The 23,536-nt window shown below is 36.6% G+C and overlaps 1 protein-coding gene across 2 annotated transcripts in view; it reads left to right on the top strand.

Moving 5' to 3' along the window:
• KCNN2 (potassium calcium-activated channel subfamily N member 2) overlaps positions 1–21,059 on the top strand; it is a 366,279-nt gene extending 345,220 nt beyond the window's left edge. For both annotated transcript variants that reach the window (XM_079760741.1, XM_079760742.1), the window contains 4 exons: positions 3,531–3,641; positions 11,624–11,751; positions 17,917–17,986; positions 20,498–21,059. In XM_079760741.1, the coding sequence (XP_079616867.1) occupies positions 3,531–3,641; positions 11,624–11,751; positions 17,917–17,986; positions 20,498–20,785 (597 nt within the window). In that variant the 3' untranslated portion in view covers positions 20,786–21,059. The remainder of the gene's footprint in view (positions 1–3,530; positions 3,642–11,623; positions 11,752–17,916; positions 17,987–20,497) is intronic.
• The last annotated feature ends 2,477 nt before the right edge of the window (positions 21,060–23,536 follow it).

The following is a 23,536-nucleotide window of genomic DNA, read 5'->3' as shown; positions in this document are numbered from 1 at the left end:
CTATATCAAACCGTCTTATGATTTATTAAGAACCTAGGGAGTTTATGGTTTCCCTAATTAAAATAAGGCAGATAAGGAGTAAAGGACTTCGCATTTGAACAATCATAAGGTTAAACTACTAAAGAGGCCCTTGAGGTACAATTTAAAGGATACATCTAGGATAATGGAATGAGGGATAAAGGTAATATTAATTGTCAGATTCACTTGTTTCTCCAGTTTGCAACGAAGATCCTCATTTTATTGCACAAGATTTGGGTGAGCTAGAGAACACGCAGCAAGAAAGGGGCCAGCGGCAGGAAAAATAGAGCCCAGAAATAAAAACAAATTAAAGGTTTCCAAAGGCTCTTGATACCAGTGATTTTCCACTGTTAGGATTTTGATTTCTTTCCAGAAGGATCTCAGCAGTGGCCACCTGCCAGGGGAGAACAATATTCAAGTTAGAGTGCCAGCTGCCGCTCACAGCTATCTTTATAGCGATTAGAAGTCCCTCAGATTTTTACATTCTCTGCTTATTCAGGAATCATCCCCACCCTTGAATTTCCCATGACTCTTTGATTGAGGAGTACCTGAGCACATACATGCAGCAGGTGATCCAGTACAGTAAAGTCCTCACTTAACATCATCTGTAAGTGAAACAACGTATAACAAAACCAATCTTACCATAGGCTAATGGATATAAACAAGAGTTAAGTTCCTCAGGCATCCCATCAACATGATAAGGAAATGACATTATTCAAGGACCTGCTGTACTTGTCAAGCAACTGTCATATTGTAGTTGATACAAATGGCTATCGTGAATAACCCCTCATAGTATAACATAACTATTTAGATTCTGTGGCAGATGTTTTCAAGTCAACAAAATAGGTATAGCTGCTTCCAAAGGCCATTCTTTTCCTTCACTGGTACCCAGCTCTGAAGTCACCTTGCTTCCATTGTCCACATACCACACAAAATATCAGGAAAACCATCCACCAGCCAGGCATTTCTGACTTGTCTGTCATCTCCCTGTACTTCCCTTGTTTATCATTTCCTAAATGTCTTTATGATGAAATGGCTCTGATAAAAACCTTTAGCTTGTTTGTTCAAAATAGAAAGTAGTATTTTCCCTTAATATCCTTTCTCATCTAAAGCGGTGACTCTGTTGGAATCACCTAGAAAGCTTTAAAACAGTCTGATGCTTGAGTTTTATCCCTGGAGATTATAATTTCATTGGTTGGGGGCATAGCCTCTCAGCATTGGAATTTTTACAAACTGTTCAAGTGATTCTAGTCAAGGTTAAGAACTACTTATTTCAGAGTTGTACCAGTTTTAAATAGGAACAATATTGATTTATTTTGGTAATTTATTTTGGTAATATATTGCTCAATTTTTTTTAACATTCCTACTATAAGAGTTTATCATAAAATAAGGTGAATTTGATATTCTTGTTTTGCTTTGAAATACAATGCTTCATAGATATGGAAATGACCACAAATAAAAATATAGGTGAAAGGTATTATCAGATGAGATAAAGGATGGAATATATCAGTGACACTTACAGTTAATAACTGAATAATATCACTCATTTTAGTTGTCTCATTTCTGAAATCAGAGGTTAAACCACATAATGTCTAAATACCTTCTAGTCTCTTTCTCTGATCATATGACCAATATCACTTTGTTTCTGAGGATACTGATTTCTTCATAGAGCTATATGAAAGACGTACATATTCAAACCCTCTGGAAATATTGTATTAAACAATATCAGCTCATTAAAAAGGCCATGTCTTGGTCATAATTATCAGGTTGTAGAAGACAGGGAAAGTGTATTTATTTTTTTTTCATTCTCAACTTGTCTCTCCTGCCAGCTTTGTTGTAATAATAACTCATCCCAGTGAGCCTAAAAATGCCTTCTTTGGTCTGTAACTGAATAGCTAAATTACATTTATTAATTCAAATAAAATGAGTCTATTATTGATTGTATAATAAAACATAAGTGATTCAAAAGGATCATTTTCCTAGGTTGAATTTTTTTTAAGATTAATATGTAAAGATTAGGTTAAATGTTTTCTAAAACCACAAATTGTCACTTTTTAAACGTATAATTATTTTTTGCATAAGTAATATGTATTTATTATAGAAAATGCAGACTATACAGAAAATCACAAAGAACAAAATAAGTTACTGATATTTCAACCACTGAAATAAACTTTTCACAGTTGGGCTAACTACTTCTTTTTAGTTTTCCAAATATGGATCATTTTTTTAAAATAAAATTAGGAACAAATTATAAATAGTTTTCTAACTTAAGCTTATTTAAACATTATATTATCTTTAAATATTCTAGAAATAAAATTGTAATACAGTAATATATTATGGATATGCTGTAAGTAATAACCATTCCTCAATGTTAGATGTTTAAAATGTAGACCACCACATTTTTAAGGTACAGAGTTGCTATTCTAACTAGTGATTTTTAGAGCTGCTATCATTTTGACTCACATAAAGGGAACGCTATTAAAACCTGGTTTAAAAAGATTCAAATCTGTTGAAAGACCCAGAAGTATTGCCAACATCTAATTGTTTGTGCCCCTCTTCACTGGGCTCTTGCCTTAACCTTCCTGTTCATTATCTGTCCACTAAGATGGCTTGGTAATCTCGACTGCTCTGTGGTCCTTTCAGGGATGAGATTCTGTGTGGCGCTCTGGACTTCCCTTTCATAGCACCCAGGTAGCTCCTCAGTGGCCTCCTCCCTACCTACCAAAAAGCGGGCTGTGTGCAGGTCCAGGGAAGTGGCTGCAGCATGACCTTACCTAGGCTCCCCCATAGGTGCCCCAGCCTGGCCTCATTACCCTGTACGTAATGAGCCAAGACGACCCCACATCTCATGATTTTGATCATGGAGCAGGGGTACACAGAGAACACCATGACCATAATTTAAAAAGAAGGTAGTCCACACCTTTCTTAGTGCTGGTAAACCCCTCTAGTAGTAGAATGGTTCTCTTACCTTCAGCACGTAATACATCAGTGTGACCTTTCTGTTATACATGTAGAACAGTTGGAAGTTGTACAATGCCTCTCTTTTCATTCCCGGTATATCAAAGTTGATTGGCCTAAAGACGTGCCGGTCTTATTTTGAGAGAAGATTATGAAATATTATTTGTAGACAATTCTTATTTCTACTCTGTGCATTCATCTAATCTATCCATCCCTGTTATATGTATAGGTATACAACATTTATTCTGTTTTTACGAAGTCTCTGAAAATTCAGCAAGTTGCTTTTTTACCGTCTATATTTTATAATTAAGATATGTCTGATTCACACATCATGCTTTAGTTCTTAACATTTGTGAACTAAGTTTTTTTAATCCCAATATAAAGACACATTGCTTGCTGACCATGTATTTTTATAGTATTTATTAAAGATACTGAATATTATAGTGGGGTGTTTTTTACTTTCAGATTCTTATGTAATTTGTGCTAAACATGTTCTACTCTGGCTAAGACCAGAAGTAATAACTCTTTGGGTTTCTCTTTTCTCTGGTTTTTAGGGTGCTGGTTGCACAGCCCTGGTGGTGGCTGTAGTGGCAAGGAAGCTAGAACTTACCAAAGCAGAAAAGCACGTGCACAACTTCATGATGGATACTCAGCTGACAAAAAGAGTAAGTCGCCACCCCAGTATCTGCAACGGGAATATTATTTTGGGTGTTTTCAGTGTTGGATAACATGCTTTTTATTTTGACCTCCAAAGCCAAAACGGCATGGCTTAGTCTTAGAACCAATTCCATATTTTCACATTTCCAGAATAGACTCTTCCTAACTTTAGGTCAGATAGGAAATAATTGGACAATCTTGGTATTTACTCAAGGATAAAAATATACCACATAAATCTTAAAAATAGTCATTCTTAACATTTAAGTTGGCAGTATAGAAGAAGAGACCAATATCGGATTGAACAGGAAGGAACACAGTGTCAGTGTAATACAGAAATTTTATGGGAAGGTGATTCAACAAATATTTTACTGACCTTCCATAAGCCAGTCACTGTTCTAAAGACTGGGGTTGCAAAGACAAATAAGCAACAACCCTTCATGTTTAGGACTCCGAGGTGTGAGGGCAGATACAGACTCTTTCCATGACTTAAAGGCTGTCAGAGAGATGTTGAAAATAGCATCTGGAGGGGAAATCAATGTCCAATTATAAAGACTCAAGGAAAACAGTAATCACATGTGTACAGAGTACTCACCCTTTGCCAGCCACTGCCCTAAGTCTGTCATGTGTAAAAACTTGTTTCATCTTCACAACAACCTGATGAGGAAGTGCTGGTATTATGCCTGCTTTTAAAGATGGAAGCCAAGATTCAGAGAAGTTTGGTAACTTACATCAAGGAGGAAAGTCATATAAAAAGGAAAATGATTTTTATCACACTAAATTTTTAGCCTCCCTTTAGAGCCACTTGAAATACCAAGGTCAAAAATAACTAAAACTTACTTTATATCAGTGTCATCGTGCTATATAACCACTTCCCAAAGTAGAATTCAATCAGGTTGTCATTAAAATAACAAAATACATGGTCATTTGGTAACTTCATTCATAAAAGGATCAATAGAGATTCCAAGCAGGGCTCCATTTTCAAAGTTTTTGCTCACTTTTGACTTTGGTTCTATGTATAAAAGTAATCATGTTTAATTTGGTAAAATAATTCCTAATAAGTCAGTCACTTTAATGCATATTTTATTTGTTTGGATATTTATGAAATGGAAAGATGAATTCCAATTGCCCTGATAAATTATGTCTCACCTATCAGACACTATTGTGAGACTTCATTGCAGTTAGCAAGTCCACATAAATTCTAGATGATCAAATCCATGAATATCTAGATGTCATGCTTTCATACTGGATTTATCACTCTACACAATTTTCGCTCAACTCCTGAATTCATTCTCCAAACTAATTTCTAAATGTTATAGAAAAGCACATGGAGAGTAGACGGAGAAGTAAATGAGCTGAATGGAGAATTAGGTTCTTGTCATTTTCAAAGATATGCCATACTGGGAAATGAAAACACACACACATTAGATTATTGTGTGTCCACACCTACTCGAAAATTGTAGCAGATGTTTTATATATCTCATCATGTACTTGTTTGGATGAGTTCTGTACTGTGCAGTTTGTGTTTAAGAGACAGAAGTTGTACAATATCAAAAGAATCCTTCCATAAAGTGCTAGCATAGTTCAAATAATTTTACCATGATGATATTATGTTCTTTCACAGGAATTAAGTTAATGCTACACTTAAGATACTAGGCAGAACAATATCTTAAAACACCATATGTAAGTATTTTCAACAGTGAAGAAAAAATGTGACAGAATCACAAATAAGAAAACCAGCTGTCACGCTTAGGCAGATTTCCCCCTGGTTCACAAGCAGGCACTTAGTTTTATCTTAAAGAAAATAAGTAACTCCTTTAAATTTACTTTGGGATATTGATGCTCCATATCCATATTATTGAAGCATTTTAGAAAAGACAAAGGCTTTGATTTTTAAAACCTACAGTGTAACATTATTATTAAAGAATTTTGTGACGTTCAGAGATCTTCCCATTCCAGGTTGGCTTTTTAATTTAGTTATTTCAGCACTATTGTCCTTTAGGACTAAATAATACCTTGCCTTGCAGGACTTTGTGTATTGTTGGGTGTTTAGCAGCATTTTGTCCTCTACACACTAGCTGCCAGCAGAAATATCCCCCCCACACATTTGTGACAACCCAAACTGCCTCTAGACATTGCCAAATGTCCCCTAAGGGGACAAAATTGCAACAGTGAGAACCACTGCTTTAGCTTGTTATTGCCCAAGGATTCAGAGACTGAGATAATTCCTTTTAACAGATAATCTTTAAGTGTACTGAATTTATTGTAATCTCCTTCCTGGGACTAATATTCATTTAACAAAAATATACTGTGTACCTACCATAGTCGGAGTTCTGTGTTAACTGCTGAGGATAGACAGCTGAAATATCATATTCCAGGAGACAGTGTTATGCTTTTATAGTACTGTTCTTTAAAGCAAATCGGATGAAGGCTCTGTTTTGGTTATTTTTTTCTCTGTTTGGCAAAAAAAAAAAAAAAATGCACTTGTGTTCTTTCTCGTGAGTCCCCTAAAGTCCAGTTAAGTTCTTAGATACTTTAGATAAATTCCCTATCGGTAATTTTCTCTTATGAGTCAGATTGTTTGTAAGAAATACTGTTCTAGTTTCAAATTCTCCACAGTGCTTCATCAATTCTGTTTATCTCATTCCTACTTAAAAGGGTAGCTACTCTGCATATTTCTGTGGACCAGTCTCTTATAGGTTTGAGAAGACTTTCCATCCAGCAGGCTTGCTGACAGATTGACTTTTATAGGCAACATGTCACTAAGTACAGGTACAGATGTTTAAATGGCCTTAGAACCAAAGGTAAATTTCTAGCTTAGGCTACTGCAATATTGATAATATTATAGTCAATACAATATTCGAAGATAATAGTTATTTTATACAAAGTCATCAACTTAATGAGTGTTATTTACTTGAAACTTGATTTCATTCATTTATTTGTGGAATGTCTGAATGGGCCCATTTAGAATTTTTAACTATTTAAAGTCTAAAATACTTAATGATCATTAATGAATGACTCCTGGGGGATAACCAAGAGTAGACGAGGCTCTAGAAAACTTACATAGTTGCTAAGATGAAAGATTAAAAATATAAAATCCAACTATCCCCTGAAAACACTACATAGGAGAAATCCTATTCTCTGATGGTCAACAGAGGTAATGGGCACAGACATTCTGAAGTCAGAATATGTCTGTAAAGGATACGCAATCTGCATGTTAAAAGATAGGTTATTCTTCCAAGCAGAAATGCCCTTTCCAAATCTTGCATTGTATTCTGTGTCTTACCTGAACAATTACATTTCTATAAAAATGATTCACCACATATAAATTTCAGAGGAACAATCTGTTTGACTACCTCAACCATATAAAATACTGTGTGTTTGAAAGTAGGATACACTACTCATTGGGCAGCAGCATGAAGGAATGTTTTATATAAGTCCAAAAGTTTACATGACACTCTGCGATTTAGAAGTGGCCTATAGGTACATGTACACAGAATAATCTGATGATTTCAAAACGAAAGCATCATAGCCATAACATGTCACTGGGCTTAGTATGAGAGGACCAGCTATCTAACAGACTTGAAGTTTATCACCTCACAGAAGTAGTATTTATCATGCTGTATTTTTTGGAAATATATTATTACTGTTCATTTAGGTCTGAACCAAGAGGAAATCTCAGAGTTCAGCTCTCTGAATTCTTTCATTTTGGAAAGAACAAATTTTTAAAATAGCTGGGTGTACCACGAAGGATAATTATACATATTAATGTCCACTGTGGGTGTTTCTAATCCTATTAAGAATTCTCAATAAGATCCATAATAAGAACACTATTATGTGGTTATGTAATTTTGTTTCTTGTCTCTCTCTTAACACGGGAACAGAAATTCTAGAGGATTTACTCTATGTGGCTCTTACATTGTCCTTAGCTACATAGCCCAGTGGCTTGAAACACACGATGAATGGATCCCTTGACCTTGCCCTGTTCCACAGTCACAGCATTCACCCACCCCGTACCTGGTCCATAGGAGAGCTCGGTGGGCAAGGTGAGAGCCCTGGGAGCACGTGACATCCCAGTGCACAGGCTCAGTAGCATTGCCTGTATTTGTTCCAGGCATCACCCTCAGCATATGTGGCAGCATTTTACTGTAGTTTCCAGCTTGAGAAGCAAGAAACTCTCCTGCTTGGTTGGGGTGGGAAAAGATGAAAGAGATTAAGAAGTACAGATTGCCAGTTATAAAAAACAGTCATGGGAATGTACAGCATAGGCAATATAGCCAGAAATATTGTAATAACTATATTTGGTGCCAGGTAGGTCGATACTAGACTTATTGGGGTGATCACTTCATAAAGTATAGAAATGTCTAATCACTATGTTGTACACCTCAAACTAATGTTATATGTCAGCTGTAATTGGAAAGTAAGTTTTAAAAAAATGGTTCTTTAAAAAACAACTGTCCTCCTCCTTAAATCAGAGATTATGTTCCTTTCCCTTACATTTGGGAGGAGTAGAAATACTGCACTTAAGCCTCAGAAGGAAGAGGCAAGAAGAAGAAAGAAAAAAAAGCAATGTATGTTGAAAAGAGTCACGGTAATATAAAGGAAAGGAAAACAATAAACAAAGTACTCTTTTAAACAGTGCTCTAATTACATGTGTCATTTACGGTTGAACAAAGCAAATTGTCAGTTAAAAGTATCAGCATTAAGTGCTTTTTGTGGTTGATAAAGTATTGTTACACTTTATGGCTTTAATATTTTATAATTACCTATAAGTCAGCAATATAACAGTTCATATCCTTTATACCCATGAAAGTGGGTTTAAAGCTTCTGGGGAAGTGGTATTACTTTTAGTAGTATAAATTATTTTTAGCGCCTTTCTTTTCTCAAATTATTATTAAGCTATCTGATTATTAATCTGCCTCTCAGTATTTCTGATAAAAGATGTGAATTGGAGTTGAGCATTAGTGAGACAGAACAAATGTTATTTCCTTTTTCCCCTGTGTGTGTGGAGAGGGGATGAGAGAGGAGGCAGAGTCCTTTCCTGCTAAGAAAGAATCCTCCTCTCACTCTCCTTATTTTTTGAAATATAGGAAATAAGTTAGATGTCATAGTGCTATTGGCCCATTAACTGGCACTAAATTTCTGAGGTATATTTGTGAATTCCTCATATGAACTATCATGGTATCTAGCATGTGGTGGAGACTCAATAAACATGGAAATGCACTGACCCATTTAGATTCTAGATCTCTTCTCTAACCTGTACAACCTTCTTTCCAAGAGGATCCTTTGGCTGATAAATATGCATCTGCTTCATGATCAGAAGTGGTTATGATGCAAATTATACACACTCTGGTGCCAAATTTAACCCTGGAGACATTTATTTCATACCATCTCTAGGGCCAAGGCACTGAGCTAGGGAGACACAAAGATTCATGACACAGCTCCTGCCCTCCAAGCATTTGTGAACATCCTGGGAAAAGGAGTGAGGCAGTGGTTCCCAACCTTATTTTGGCCATGCCCCACCTAAGCATCTCTAAAATCCTGATGCCACCCCCCACCACCGTGACATATAATTCTTATTATTCAAAACGTGAACTCCTATTCACATGGAGGAAGCCTAAAAGGCCATTAACTTGGTCTAAACAAGCTTCCAAAGAACATAGCATCCATGAAGTAGAAAAATAAGAGAATGAAAGGACAGTTGAAGTACTGAGGTAAAGTTTCAAAACATGTACTAGAGAACTAAAATGCACAAATATATCACAATATATATTTATATACTGTATACGAGGCCCCTAGAACCATAAGAAATGCAAAAAAATTCACTGTTAACTCATTCTTGAATTGCCTCCCCTCTCCCCCGTGGGGGATGTGCCCCACCTTGGGAACCACTAGAGTAGGGGCTCCAGGGTTACATTGTTAGATGACTGGCCTTAGGGCTCTTAATTGTGCAAACAAGGGACACTTTCTTCCCGATGCACCTCTCTTTCATGCTAATGATCAGAAGTGCATAGAGCCTGCTTCTCCTGTAAGTTTGCGGATCACTTTCAAGTAACAATCCCCTACAGATCAAACCTGTAAAACACTGAAGTGCTTTCCACCCTGTCGTCTCCCTGTCTGCTGTTCCCTTTCAACCCTACAAGGGACTGGAAAAAACTACTAGAAACACACCTGACCATTAGGCAAAGGACACGTTTTTCTATTTGTGGACATACTGTTTTGTGGCTCCTATTTTTGAAAAGTATCAGTTAAATTTGATGCTTTGAGAGGTTAATTCCTATGTTTGAAAACCTATTAGAGAATTATAAAAGGGGATGTTTCAACATGAATGCATACATATGTATATTTAACAGGTTTTTAAAAGCAACTGTAGGGATTTTACTTTCAAATGAGAAGTCATTTTCAGTTTCAGCCTGTCAGCTAAAATGAGTGAATACAAATACTGCAACATAAGGCCTCAGGCATCACTCACCCCATTGAATTCTGAAATTGAAGTCAACAACTTATACTGCATCCAGCTCCTTACCTCTGAAAAGGTCATACAAGGGTCAGATGGAAAAGCCTTCCGAAAGGTGATTCCTACCTCTGTGAGGAAGAGAAATGTGTTTCTATAAGAACGAAGAGTCAAGAATTACCTGGAACACCTTTGAACGTCCCTGTGGATGGTGGTGATTTTCCTCATCCGCATGGCTGCAGCTCAGCCTCTAACGTATCAGTCGCTGTCCTGTTGGTTTCAGAATGCTGTCCATGCAGAGGCTGATGAATGTCCAGAGGATGTGACCAAAGCCACTCCTAAAAGTAGTTTTAGGAAACCAGTTATTTTCTTACAATAGGTTCTAGGGATACAGTTTCACTCAAAAATAAAACTCTTCAGCACCATGAAATAGGGTGTTTTCCTGGCTAACATGAAAAAATAAACATACAGACATGAGCCCATAATCTTAGTGTAATGCTAAGGTTCTTTCTTATTGTAAATTTAAGCGCTGAAAAGGACTTGACTAATATTTCTCTTGAACCTCACATTATGATGAGGAAACAAAAGTTGTACAAGGTTAGCTAGCCCCCTTGACTGGACTTGGTTAGTAGAAAGACCAGAATGTACTCCAGCCCAGCTCACTGTTCCGTCTTCCCCACCACGATGCCGTCCTTAAAGTGTTGTCTGCCTCCACCCAGTCCCCCACTAGCCAGCAGCTCTCCATGTGAACATCTTTATGCATCACTCACATGGTTGTTCTGAGAGCAGGTGATTAACAACAGGAAGCCCACACGAAGGCTCTGGGTCTTCAGGTTGAACATCTCTAGGAAGTATTCACACCTTCCATCAGGTCTCGGCAGTGTCACTGTAAGCTTTCATCCTTAGGTTGGTCCCATTCATTTGAAATGCAGTATATTTCAATTACCAACAAAATCATGACAACATAGACAGCCTGTCAATTAATTAAGTGAGCTTACAAACATAGTTTGCTAAGACACTCTGGGAGCTAGGAGACTGGGTCCCCGGTACAATCAGCAGTGGAAATTTGCCCTTCTTCCTATATTGCGCAGCCAGACATGCCGCGCAGGCTCGCAAAGGCAAGATTAACCTTGGCCTTCTGGCATTTTGCCTTTCTCCAAGGAAATGAAGAACACCAAGAGAACAATTGCAATACAAGGTGGAGAACTAAACACCTCTTGATTTTTTAAAGTAGTTGAATGAAAAGGAAGTCCCTGATAGGGTAGAGTTTGGCCCAGGAAGAGATCAGTAGCTCCCTAATATTTCAGTTTCAATATTGTTCCCACTCAGATACTGGTACTTTTTAAAACCTTTAGATCCATGCAAATTCGGTTTTTTAAATGTTTAGATTTATGTAAAAAAGAATTTTTGAGACATAGTTACTAAACAGAGCTAGAAATTATCATAATCATTGGGGTGAAGAATATGACCCCCAGCCAAGTTGCAAAGGATTCTGCTTTGGAATTTATCAACTGCTTTTTTTGTTTGTTTTCCTAACAGGTGAAAAACGCAGCTGCCAATGTACTCAGGGAAACATGGCTAATTTACAAAAATACAAAGCTAGTAAAAAAGATAGATCATGCAAAAGTAAGAAAACATCAACGAAAATTCTTGCAAGCTATTCATCAGTAAGTACCATTCTTCACTTTCCTCCTGCTTTTGTATATCTAGGTTTTTAATTCTAGCACTTGGTTATTCTTCTCTCATGAGGGAGGACAAAAAGAAAACGTCGTCAGGCTTGTTCCCAGAAGACGGTATTTGGCAATTTAATAATTTCATAAATGAAATCCTGAGCAAAGTTGTCAGTTCTTGTATGATTAAAAGTCATTTATTATTGGGAGAATAGTCATTTAATATATATAGTAATTGAATGTCTTCTCAGTTTCTTTAGAAGCAATAATTGCAGTTAAAATTGTATTTCTTAATTTAACTTATTCATATAGTTTGGTCTAACATGTTTAGTTTGTATTTACTGCAAAATCTTGAAAAAAATTAACATTTTATTATCTGGATTTTTTTAATACTCTGCCAGGCATCTTTATATGAAGGTAGTACTATAGTTGATTCACTACTTGAATTTTTAAATGAGTTTTTAATCAGGATGTGGGGGGTTTTCTCTGTGCTACGTGTTCATTGTAGATTTTATAGTTCCTATAGACCCTGTGCTCTTTATCATTGTCCTGACTTTATTCAGGCCACCAGATTTCAAGTCATTCATGCCATTTCATTGATACATTATATCACTATCACAGACTTTAAAGTACAGATTTATATCTAGTGAGTCTCAGTGATAATCTGAAAGCACCAGGTCTTTCTCTCCCAGGCTGGCGGCATCCTTACCGTAAGTACATTCACGTGGGTGTCCATTATGATGCTCCACAGATTTGCTCTTAATGCCATTTCCAAAAGGGGAAGAGCATACATGGTTACATTTGTGGGTCAGCAAAGTGGCTGTCCTCATGCAACCTCCCGGGGTAATCATAGAAAGGTGGGGAAATACTAGGTCTCTTGACTATTCAGTGAAATGTCTTTGAGAGCTAACTAGCACAGCAGAGGAGAAATCTCTGAGGCTAGAGTTCTCATTTTCTATATTTAGATAATATGTCTTATATTTCACTAACATTCTGTGAGAAATCACTAAGCATTCATATTACCTGTCCAATCAACTTCCCCTTTTAACTAAGTATCACTGAAAATGTGGACTATGTCTATAATTATGGTCATATATGAACTATATTGAAATTGCAGCTTTCTTAATGAAAAGAGAGTTCACGTACTCTGTGACCTAAACTAGAGGGAGCCTGCACACATGGTGGAGTAGTTGGCCCTCAGTGCTAGTCTCTCACACTCTTTTCCTTGCTGCCACCAACACCAAAGGAACATCATTCCTCTTTTAGCTCTGTGGCTCAACTAGATACAGACTACGCTATTTACCCAGTCAAGCTAATACTAAAGATAATATTCCTCTAACATCTGGGAAAGAGTAAAAGGGAAGAGCAAGAGGGAACAGTGTATTTGATGTGGCTCCCGAGAGGGAGTTGCTCCCTGGAGCTCACAGCTGTCTATGACTGGGTCCCACAATCTAGGAGCACTTGCCTAGACATCTCCATTCCCTGAAGCTTGGAGCTAAGAGAGTGAGTCCCCTGACGGATGCTGAGCCGTCACCTCTGCTCTCATCAGGCCTTTCATCCTTTCTGAGGACAAGCTTCTTCCCCAAGGGTCACCATGTAACACAGTAACTCCAACATTCGCACAAGGGACTCTCATGGTGGGCTGTGGAGAAATCATTCTCTGCACTCTTAATTTTCTAAGATTAACACATACTAATATATATTAAATATATTAAAAAGAAAACTCACCTGTGTGGGAGTGAGATGACATGGAAGTGGGCGGGTTCAGTCACTGTACGTGTCCAGCAGCCATACATCCCCTTTCCTCCAGGATTGTATTTGTGTCCCTCTCTGTCATTGTGACCTACTAAATGTATAATTAAATGTGATTTGCCTTTGATGCCTTGGATAAATTTTCATATTCTTTTTTAAAGTGCTTTGACAGGGTTTTTTTTTGTAATATAATTCTGTAGCCATGTGTAAATGGTGGGTATTTATGTTGTCACAGAGCTCTTAAGTCTGAATATATTCACACTCAAAAATTTGGGGGACAATTTAAGGGTATTCACTATACAATCTTTTCAACTTTGCTATGGGTTTGAAATTTTTCATAGTCAAATGTTAGGAGAAATATCTTTCAGTGAACTAAGTTTAAAAACTGTCCCTAAGCTGTTGGGGCATTGACCTGATCGTAAGCGTTTCGTGGCTCCTTCAGCATACTTCTTTTGGATAGAGATAGACTAATAGAGGAGAAAAACATGTTATTCCTCTGCTTCTTGCAGATATTTCTTACTCTGTTTCTTCTGAGGCAGTGTATACTTCTAAAGCAGATGAGCTTCAAGCAACTCAAAAATGTTCTGAATTGTTTTATAAATTAGTCTTTGGGTGATTGGGTTTCCTTTGAGGTGGGAGGGACCTTGTCCTTTGTGAGGAAGTGCACCTGAGAACTTATGTGGGCTGGGTTTGGCTAGTTTATTCTAACCATGCACTAACTATCTTTCATTTTAAGTTAGTGAAGTCACACAGGAAAGCACATAGGGCTCGATTCCTAAGGGCAAGGCCTTTATTGCCCACTGTCCCCACCCAGTGAGACTGTCAGCCTTGTGTGTCAGCACTGGGTGAAGTCAGACTTTGCTAGTTGAGGAAAAATTGACAAATTCATTTGCTAGAGCTCTCCTGGCCTCTCCTATTCTCTGATTTGTCCTGAGAGCTTTGTCAATAGCTCTCTCTCTCCCCTTCTGCCAGCCCCCCTCTACTTCAAATCTTTCTCTTTTCCAAGCTTCATAGCCTTTCTCCCCGACACGTGCCCTCTCTAGTCTCGGATGGAAGCCGAACTCTGTGGGCTGTGTCCTCTTCTCAGTAACGTATCTGTCTTTGTGGATAGTCACTCAGTGCCACGAAGCAATCTGTTTCTATAACATTTCACCCTTTGTCTGGTAGCAGCTTTAACTTTTAAAGTTTATCATTCTTCTATCTCACCTCTATAGACCCATCAATCAGTATAACTTGTCTCAGAGCCAAGAAATTCAACAAACATGGTTTTTATAACATAGAGTGTTGCATTACCTACCTTTCAGAAAGCCAGGCTTCTGAACAGCCCCACCTCAGAAAAGATATACCCCTTCAAAAAAAAAACAAAAACATCATTATAATCCTATTGTTTAGAACATTGTCTTTTTAACCCTGTGCATTCATATTAGGCAAAAATGTTTCCTATTGTTTACTTAAACATTCTGTCTCAAAGAGGCCAAGATGTCATGATACAAGTTCTTCCTTCCGAACTCTAGTTCTGGAGGAAACTATGGGCTTTCGGGTGGGGGAAGAATAGCAGCAATGAAGAGGGATGATAATATATTGAATAGTGTTTCTCTTTGATCAATATGCCAAAATCCTACAGAATCTTAACAGGATCTTCCAGCCAATGAATCGAGCCCCTTGTGCACCACTGAACACCACACTGTGTTATTTTGTTCCAGAGTATTTCACAGTTTCTTTTCTTTTGTTTTGTCTTTTTATTTCAACAAAATGAAAATAGAGCTCGGAAGTAAGTTGTGTGAGCCGCTCCTTCAACATTTGCAGAATTCTCTACCGGCTGCATGCACCCAAGCGGATCCTTTATTTGTGAATTTTAGTAGTCTGATTGCTGCTATGGAAATGTGATCCAAAATCATGATATTTTCCTGTGATAAGTGAAGTTCACAAGGAAGAAATCAACATGTTTCTTATTCCTTTGGTGGGGGGAGAAAAATGTAAAATACACATCTGCGTGTTACCTTTTATTCTGGCAGCTGCAGCTTAAGTAGGCTTTTTCTACCAGTTCTCCATCACAGGCAGTCTAAGCAGCAACAAAGCGAGATGCTTTAAGTTCAGGGAGCAGCGAAAGGGAGTCCAATCAAATAGGGCTACTCTAGGTCAGCTTTCCAGATTAGTAGAAACTAAAATGGGCAAAATTCTACTGTCAGAAACATAATCTAGTAACCCAGGAGAAGAAAATTAGGCTCCATTGATTGGAATATGATGCACTCACCTCAGCCAAGGGACCAGCTCTGGACCCTCCTTCAGACTTGCTGTGACCAGTACTTCCTCTGCATGTATAAGTTGCTGGAGGTTTCTGGTCTGGTGACCCCAAACTTCAGGCATTCTGTGCCAACTCTACGATTACTTACTTACATTTGAAAAGAAAGCTTGGTGTAAATCCCTGTCATAAATGGATAAGACATATATCCTTCGCAGCCAAGAGAGGTAAAAGCAGTATCAATTGACAATTAAACACTGGTACTGAATTCTGCCCTCAGGCTGTTATCTGTAGAAACTCTCTGAGCTGAGAGCGATAGAAACAGTATAGGGCTGGCCTAACACCTTTTTCTTATAATAATCAGGAATTAGAAAAGAATTAAAGGGAATTACTTTCTCTCCATCTGTTTTAGTATTGTTTAATGTCTTATTTGAGCATCACTTAGTCATCTAGAGTACCTTCTTGGTAAAAATCCAGCACTTTGGAAACATTACAATAACCTAGCCCACTTTATTTCATACATGAAGAAATTGATGGTCAGTTTAGGGCTAGGGAAAGGATGGAATCCATGTCTGACATTGTGGTTCTCTCTGCTACATTTCTCTATAGTAAATCACACATATTTAAAGTTTGTGTGGTGTTTTGTTTTTTTTTTAAGGGGGATTGTTTTTGGTTTTGACTTGTTTTTTAAAAGGCAGACATCAAGACTTGAAACCCTTGTAAATACTGAAGGAAACATTTCTCAACAATATATTACATTTAAATCTATGTTTGTAAATCTCTTTTAAACTAGGACATATTCCATCTCTATAATAGCATGAAAAGGAGCCATTCTTATAAACACAGTCGCAATGACAAGTTATAACCTTAAACTGTTTTAGATTGTTAAAGAGCGTGATGTAGGCAGGTGTCAGTTAAATTCTTCCTGGCAGAAGGAACTATATCTTCACTAGAGCAGATTTGGTGACATATTGGATACCCTAGTTTCAGAACAAAATCACTGAGCATTGTGAACATTTGTTACAAAAATCTCCCTGGCAGTAAAATCTTGCCCTGTGAATATTTTTTCCTTCTTTGTAATTACCTTTAAATTAATTTTGGAAATAATAAAAAGTATTCTCTCTAGCATTGCCGCTACACTTTGTAAAGTGATTCATAAGCAAAGTAATAAGGTTAGCATAGATACATATTTTTTATTAGGTGGTTCAGAGAGACCTGCTTCTCTTTTGGAGCAAGACTTTGAATTGTTGGCTTAAAAAACAAAACAGCACTTTTTGTTGGAAAATCTTAATTTCTTGGTGCCATAGTAAAGACTGAATTAAGTATTTGTTAAAATATTACAATAAATTAAGGAATAGTTCTCATTCAGAGTGATTTTTTTTAACAGTGGCTTTTTGACTATCAGATATAGTCAAAGGTATTCCTTATGAGCAATGGTATTTAAAAGTATCTAAAAGTAACTTTATAAGTAACGATCCCATCTGTCAGACACTTTAATTGTCTCTGACTTTTATGTACAATAAAAAGCAAGGGAAATTCTCCCAAGGAAATGGTCTGGCTTCTCTTCAAGTTCAATGGCAGTTTAAGATAAAAGTCAAGTGAAGAATAAGAGAATTATGTGTTTTGAGTTATCTTGCTGCTGGTTGAATAAAAGTTGTATTTTTGCTAATAAGAATCTCACTTATCACTGTGTTTCATCAGGTTCAAATACCTAACCCAATCCATTTCAGACTAAACAGGGCTAACACCTGTATCTAGTCACATAGGCATAGGAAGGTGCTCACTGCTCCAACAGTGATGCAATTCCAGTTGCTTTGCATATTTCTTCCTATGTCTATTTGCCACGATACTGGGGCTTTAAGGAATGTTTTGGCTTTTCTCATATGGTTAATTCCTTATGAGCCTTTCTTAATTCAATGTTAACTACCTGGTGAACAGTTGTCCTATGGACACCTCATCCCTTACTCTCTCTCCTTTCCTTTTTGCGGTGTTGGGGAAGCATGCTTCTCATTGTAGCAGATACATAACCAGTTTGGACTTTACCCCCAAATATTTAAGGCATTATCCATGCAGTTATCGCCTTTGTCAATTTTGTGCATGCTCTTTGGAAGACATATGATAGCCATAGAAAGAAAGAAACATTTCTGACTTCAGATTCTGTCTTTTAGATTAAGAAGTGTAAAAATGGAGCAGAGGAAACTGAATGACCAAGCAAATACCTTGGTGGACCTGGCAAAGGTAAGCTGGGGTCTCAGCCCTCATGATTGCATCTGTTGGAATTAACCATGGCACAATAATTAATAATGCTGACACAGGGGGCCACCCTAAATTTATTTAATAAGTCAGCCAACCAACTGCCCAAAAATGATGGTCCAACTTAGAAAAAAATTTTTAAAACTCTTTTACTTATTATGTTCTTTTCCTGCCTATATACATTATTCAATTGCATTCTAAAAGCTTTTCTACTTGCAGTGATTTGGACCAACATTAAGAAACATAAGTGGAATAGGAGACAATACCTTGGGATTGTTATTTGTAGTTCAATCTCATCCCTATGAGAATAAAACTACATCTTGGGTTTAACTATGAGGCTAAGTAGGACTCAACAATAAATATTTTTAAATGAATTTTAAGCAAAATCAGAAGAATGTAAATTTAAATTAAAATACCAGAAATTACATCTTAAAATGAAAGTTGTCTTTCAAAAAAAAGTATCACTTTTTTATAATTTATGGTTATTTCTCCATTTCATAATTTAAAAATTAATAGTCCCCAAATTCTTCTGATATATTTATAAGCTGTATCTGGTTGATTTTTGCTTGTTCTTCCTTGTTCTTCCAAGTAAACTCCACTTTTAAAATATGAATATTTGTCAACAATTACAACATTGCATTTTCTTGGACTAATTCTAAAGATGGGATTAGGATAGCATTTTTGTGTGTTCAGCCTTTTAATACAAATGCTTTAAAAGAGGCAACTCTCAATTGGACCTGTATGTTCAGTTTTTTGATAAATCAGCTATGTCATTTGTAAAGCCTCAAGTATAATCTATAAAATCCACACATACTATTTCTGGTATCATGAAATAATACATCTAAAGTATATTCACTTTAATGTATATCAGTAACACATAAGATATAAATGTTGAAGATGAATAGTTGATATCTCATAAATAGAATATAAGTGAAGTATTTAATGACTTACCTCTGGGAGAATATCATGCATTTAAGCTGGGAAGCACACATATGAGACTCGGAAACATCCTTGATTAATATTTACACATGACCCTTGCTTGGATACTTCATGAACAAAGATGAGGCAAGCTCTTTTATCACTCCTATGTCAAATGATAAAATTAGATATTTTTATGAAAAAATAAAACAGACCACTTGGAAATAATATATATGTTATATCATGATATATATAACATATAATTTTACTTATGATATAATATTTGTTATATATAATAGCTATATAATTTTACTTTATATTCTTTAAGAGTATATCTGTGAGAAAAGATACTGTTTCTAATTCTTTGGTGCCATGCTTGTTATTATGACTGCAGCATTGTCTATGCCACAAGGGTTTAATATTTTCTGAATGAATGGATATTGCTCACATAGTCTCAATACTACATAGTAAACATAAAGTTAATGCATTTTGTCTCCATGGCCAAACTCAAACTAGCTGCATGTGTTCTGAATAGTAACTTCCTTATATAATCAGTCCATTTATCATCATTAGGAGAATGTTCCACAGGCTGGTTCAGCAGGAAAAGAGCACATGTTGCAAAGGGAAATGAGGTAAAAGAAGGAGGCTTGAAGAAAGGGGACTGAGACTTGGGGAAAACGGCATGGCCCTAAGGCTTACCTCTCCAGTCTTCCCTTCCTGGCCACCCTCTCCCCTCTCTACCTCTATGCCAATCATCCTGGAGAGCCTCTGGGATACTTCTGGAAATATAACTGGGATTCAAGAGTCATGAACAGCCTCTGACCAAGACAATCAATTGCAAAATTCACTAGGATACCAAAAACATCTTCCATTTCAAACCATTTAGCATCTGATTAAACCATAGCCAACAAGCTAGCCTGGTAACTTCAGTATCGCCAACTTTTAGTCTCTCAATGATTATCTGTAAAAATGCTCCTTAACCCACACAGAGCCATAATTTGAAACATGGGACAGCAAAAGATATTCAGAAATTTTTTACAGCTTTAAGTTCCTAAATTACACAATCAAATCAGTTTTGTTCTAAACTTCATTTCCCACCCTTAGAATTTGTGCTACTTCCCAATACCATCCACACTATTATTTATTTTTCTAAAATCTCCTGTTTTTAAGAATTAGCCTTGCCCTAATTACTATTACATGTTACAAAATGAATGCGGTGCACTAACGTTTGTATAATCGTTTAAATATATATAAATATTAAATCAAAACATGTTTGTCTATCTGTATACCAGAAATCATTGGGCATACCACCTACAGTACCTTCACAGTATTTTCTGCAGCTGGATCTAATTAATGCCTAAGATATTACAACTCTAAGTCCTGGCATCGAACACACACATAACCTGAAATTTTCTTGGCAAGATAAAGTGTCCAGTTAGCTGACGCCCCACTCCTGTTGCACTGATTGTTCCTTAAAGGAGACCAGCCCTCAAGCTCAGAATTGACCGTTTCTTCCAGGACCCGTGTAATTAAGACCTAGTTCTTTGTTTTTCTATTCCTCTCAATCCTGTTTTCCAGACCCAGAATATCATGTATGACATGATTTCCGACTTAAATGAAAGGAGTGAAGACTTTGAGAAGAGGATTGTTACCCTGGAAACGAAATTAGAGACTTTGATTGGTAGCATCCACGCCCTTCCTGGGCTCATCAGCCAGACCATCAGACAGCAGCAGAGAGATTTCATTGAGGCTCAGATGGAGAACTATGACAAGCATGTCGCCTACAATGCCGAGCGGTCCCGGTCCTCGTCCAGGAGGCGGCGGTCCTCCTCCACAGCGCCACCAACTTCATCAGAGAGTAGCTAGAAGAGAATCCGTTAACCACAAACTAAGACTTTTTGCCATCATATGGTCAATATTTTAGCTTTTATTGTAAAGCCCCTATGGTTCTAATCAGTGTTATCCGGGTTCTGATGTCAGAATCCTGGGAACCTGAACACTAAGTTTTAGGCCAAAATGAGTGAAAACTCTTTTTTTTTTTTCTTTCAGATGCACAGGGAATGCACCTATTATTGCTATATAGATTGTTCCTCCTGTAATTTCACTAACTTTTTATTCATGCACTTCAAACAAACTTTACTACTACATTATATGATATATAATAAAAAAAAAAGTTAATTTCTGCACATACTGGTTTGGTCAATTGATATTTCTAAAGATTCATGTCTCTCCTTATTTTCAGGTAAAATGACTGATTATTACCTGATACATGTTGATAATTTTGATTTCCGGAAGTTTGGCAGGTTGGAGAAAAACTTTCAATTATTATATAACCTATTTACTCAGATGTTCCATCATTATGAAATATTATAGTCACAATCATTTGACCCAGCCCAGTTTACTATTTGAGTTTATAGCCTCAGTTCTAGTTTTGTTTCCAAATTATGTGGAAAATGAGGTGGTTCTATCAAAACATATAAAAATAAGAGGTACAAATGTTTTCAATAATTATTTCATTCCAAGTTTACAAAAAAAATTTTAACTTGAAGAAATTATCAGGGTACACCATTGTCTGTGAAGTGATATTGCAGAATTTAGGTCTAAATTAGTTGGCATCTCTTTCCATATATTTGTTTTTATTTGGGCCCATGATACACTCTACGTGTTGGGGTTATACACATGCATTTACATACTTCCTACAACTTAATGCACATAAATGAGCATAACTTTTAACGTGGTACATATCACCTAACAAATGGTCCCCATTTGGTCTGTACTTCCTTACTTGGTACAAGGAAGTAAATGGCATCTGGTAAATTTAATGAGCTTCATTACACTTGTTTCATGAGTGGTTAAGGTTGGTTTCTGTAAAAGAGATCTGGATAGTTACTGCTGCAAACACATCTCTTTTCCATTGGTTTTAGAACAACCATCCTTGAAATGATAGCAATGTGGGATTCCCTCACATGGTGGTACTTGCTGAGTCTGCAGAAAGAACTGACCTGTGGTGGTAGGGGTAACACATTATAAAAATAAGGCTTCACTTACACAGCTGTAAACCCAGCTGCTTGGTTGCCCTAAACCTAAAAATGACCCCTTTATTTGCAGAGAATTCTGCTATGCCATCCTCCCCTTTATTTCACACCATTATCTTTAGGGTCTACCTTACAACATTGCAAGTTGCTAGGATACGAAGTATTTTTCTTCTGTAACATAAAACTACAATGATATATTTCATCATCTTCCATAGTTCAATAAATAAAGTCACTTTCATAGCTAGTCTCCATAATTGATGCAAAATCTAACATTTCCACTCAAAATCAAGGATATAAAACTGATTCCTTTCAAATGCCTGAGAATAACTTAACATTATTACCCATCCAAAGTGGCTGAAAATAAAGGTCACTTACACATCTTCTATATGTCTATGTAGGATGAGGACAAGGTTTGGAATGTCCTTTAATAAGTGAAAGAAAAACTATTAGAGCACGCTTATAGGAGTATACTGCTTCAAAAGCCTGCATTATCAGGATTTCTACTTCATGAGTGAAACTAAAATTTCCTTTATGTATTCTGGGTTGCATACAAAAATACATCAAGTATTTGGTGTAAACATTGGATGTAAGAAAGAAAAATTTTGAAAGATAATTTGTTCCTGCAACTGATGCAGTTAATTCTTGTGTATATTCTACCTCTATTGTGACTAAAAGGCAAAGTAGCAGATAATTAAGTCTAATTATCATTTTACTGATGAATTAGCTCTACCATCCCAAACTACTAGAAGACTAAGGAAAAAATAGTATTTTCTTCTGTTGAAGGAAAGAGGAGAAAACGTTTTAATTTTGATGTCATTATCTTGTGTTTATTCTCTTCTTCCAAATTAGCAGCAATTCAGGTAAGATGTCATTCCTTTGTCTTCTAAATTGATCTTTCTTTTCCTGTTCCTCTATGCAAAGTACATGAAGGCTAGTAGAGATTCAAAAAAAGTGTAGGATCTTTTGTCTATTTTTTTTCTAAGTACCAAGAAAGTCACAATTTAAAAGAGGAAGAGAGGACCCATGTTTTGCATAGACATTATGGTTGGCAATATGCTGAATGAACCCCACTTCACCCTACATTACCAAGACTCCTCCATGAACATTACGCAAAATCCTCTGAAGTCTCCTAAAATGACTCCTCTTTTGTGGTGACATATGCCTTGCTATAATTTGCACTTTGTTTTTCAAATTTTCTAATAATAACTGTCTTGTTACACCTCAGCCTACCACACCTTGGCCTCACTATTTCTCCACAGCCAGTACAAGAGCATATGGCTAGAACAAATCACTTTGAATTACAGTGACACCACCTTCCTCAATAATTTTCTTAATTTCCCCTTCTTGTTCACAGTTGACAGAAGATTACAATAAAAATAAACCAAATTCATAACAGGTAGCAGATCTACTAAATTTCACATGATTTCTCCCTAATTTCTCCTCCCTTGGTGACTGTTTTACAGAGACTCCCCATCAAAGCATCTGGAATAATCAATTTTATTCCAAACAGAATATGAAATTTGGAGAAAAACCAATTAGAGTTAATATGAATCTTCAAAGATGGATTAAAATACTAGAGCCT

This window comes from Cnephaeus nilssonii, assembly GCF_951640355.1.
Source record: "Cnephaeus nilssonii genome assembly, chromosome: 2".
Taxonomy (NCBI): domain Eukaryota; kingdom Metazoa; phylum Chordata; class Mammalia; order Chiroptera; family Vespertilionidae; genus Cnephaeus; species Cnephaeus nilssonii.
Note: the sequence above shows the minus strand (reverse complement) of the source record. Positions and strands in the feature narration are given on the sequence as shown.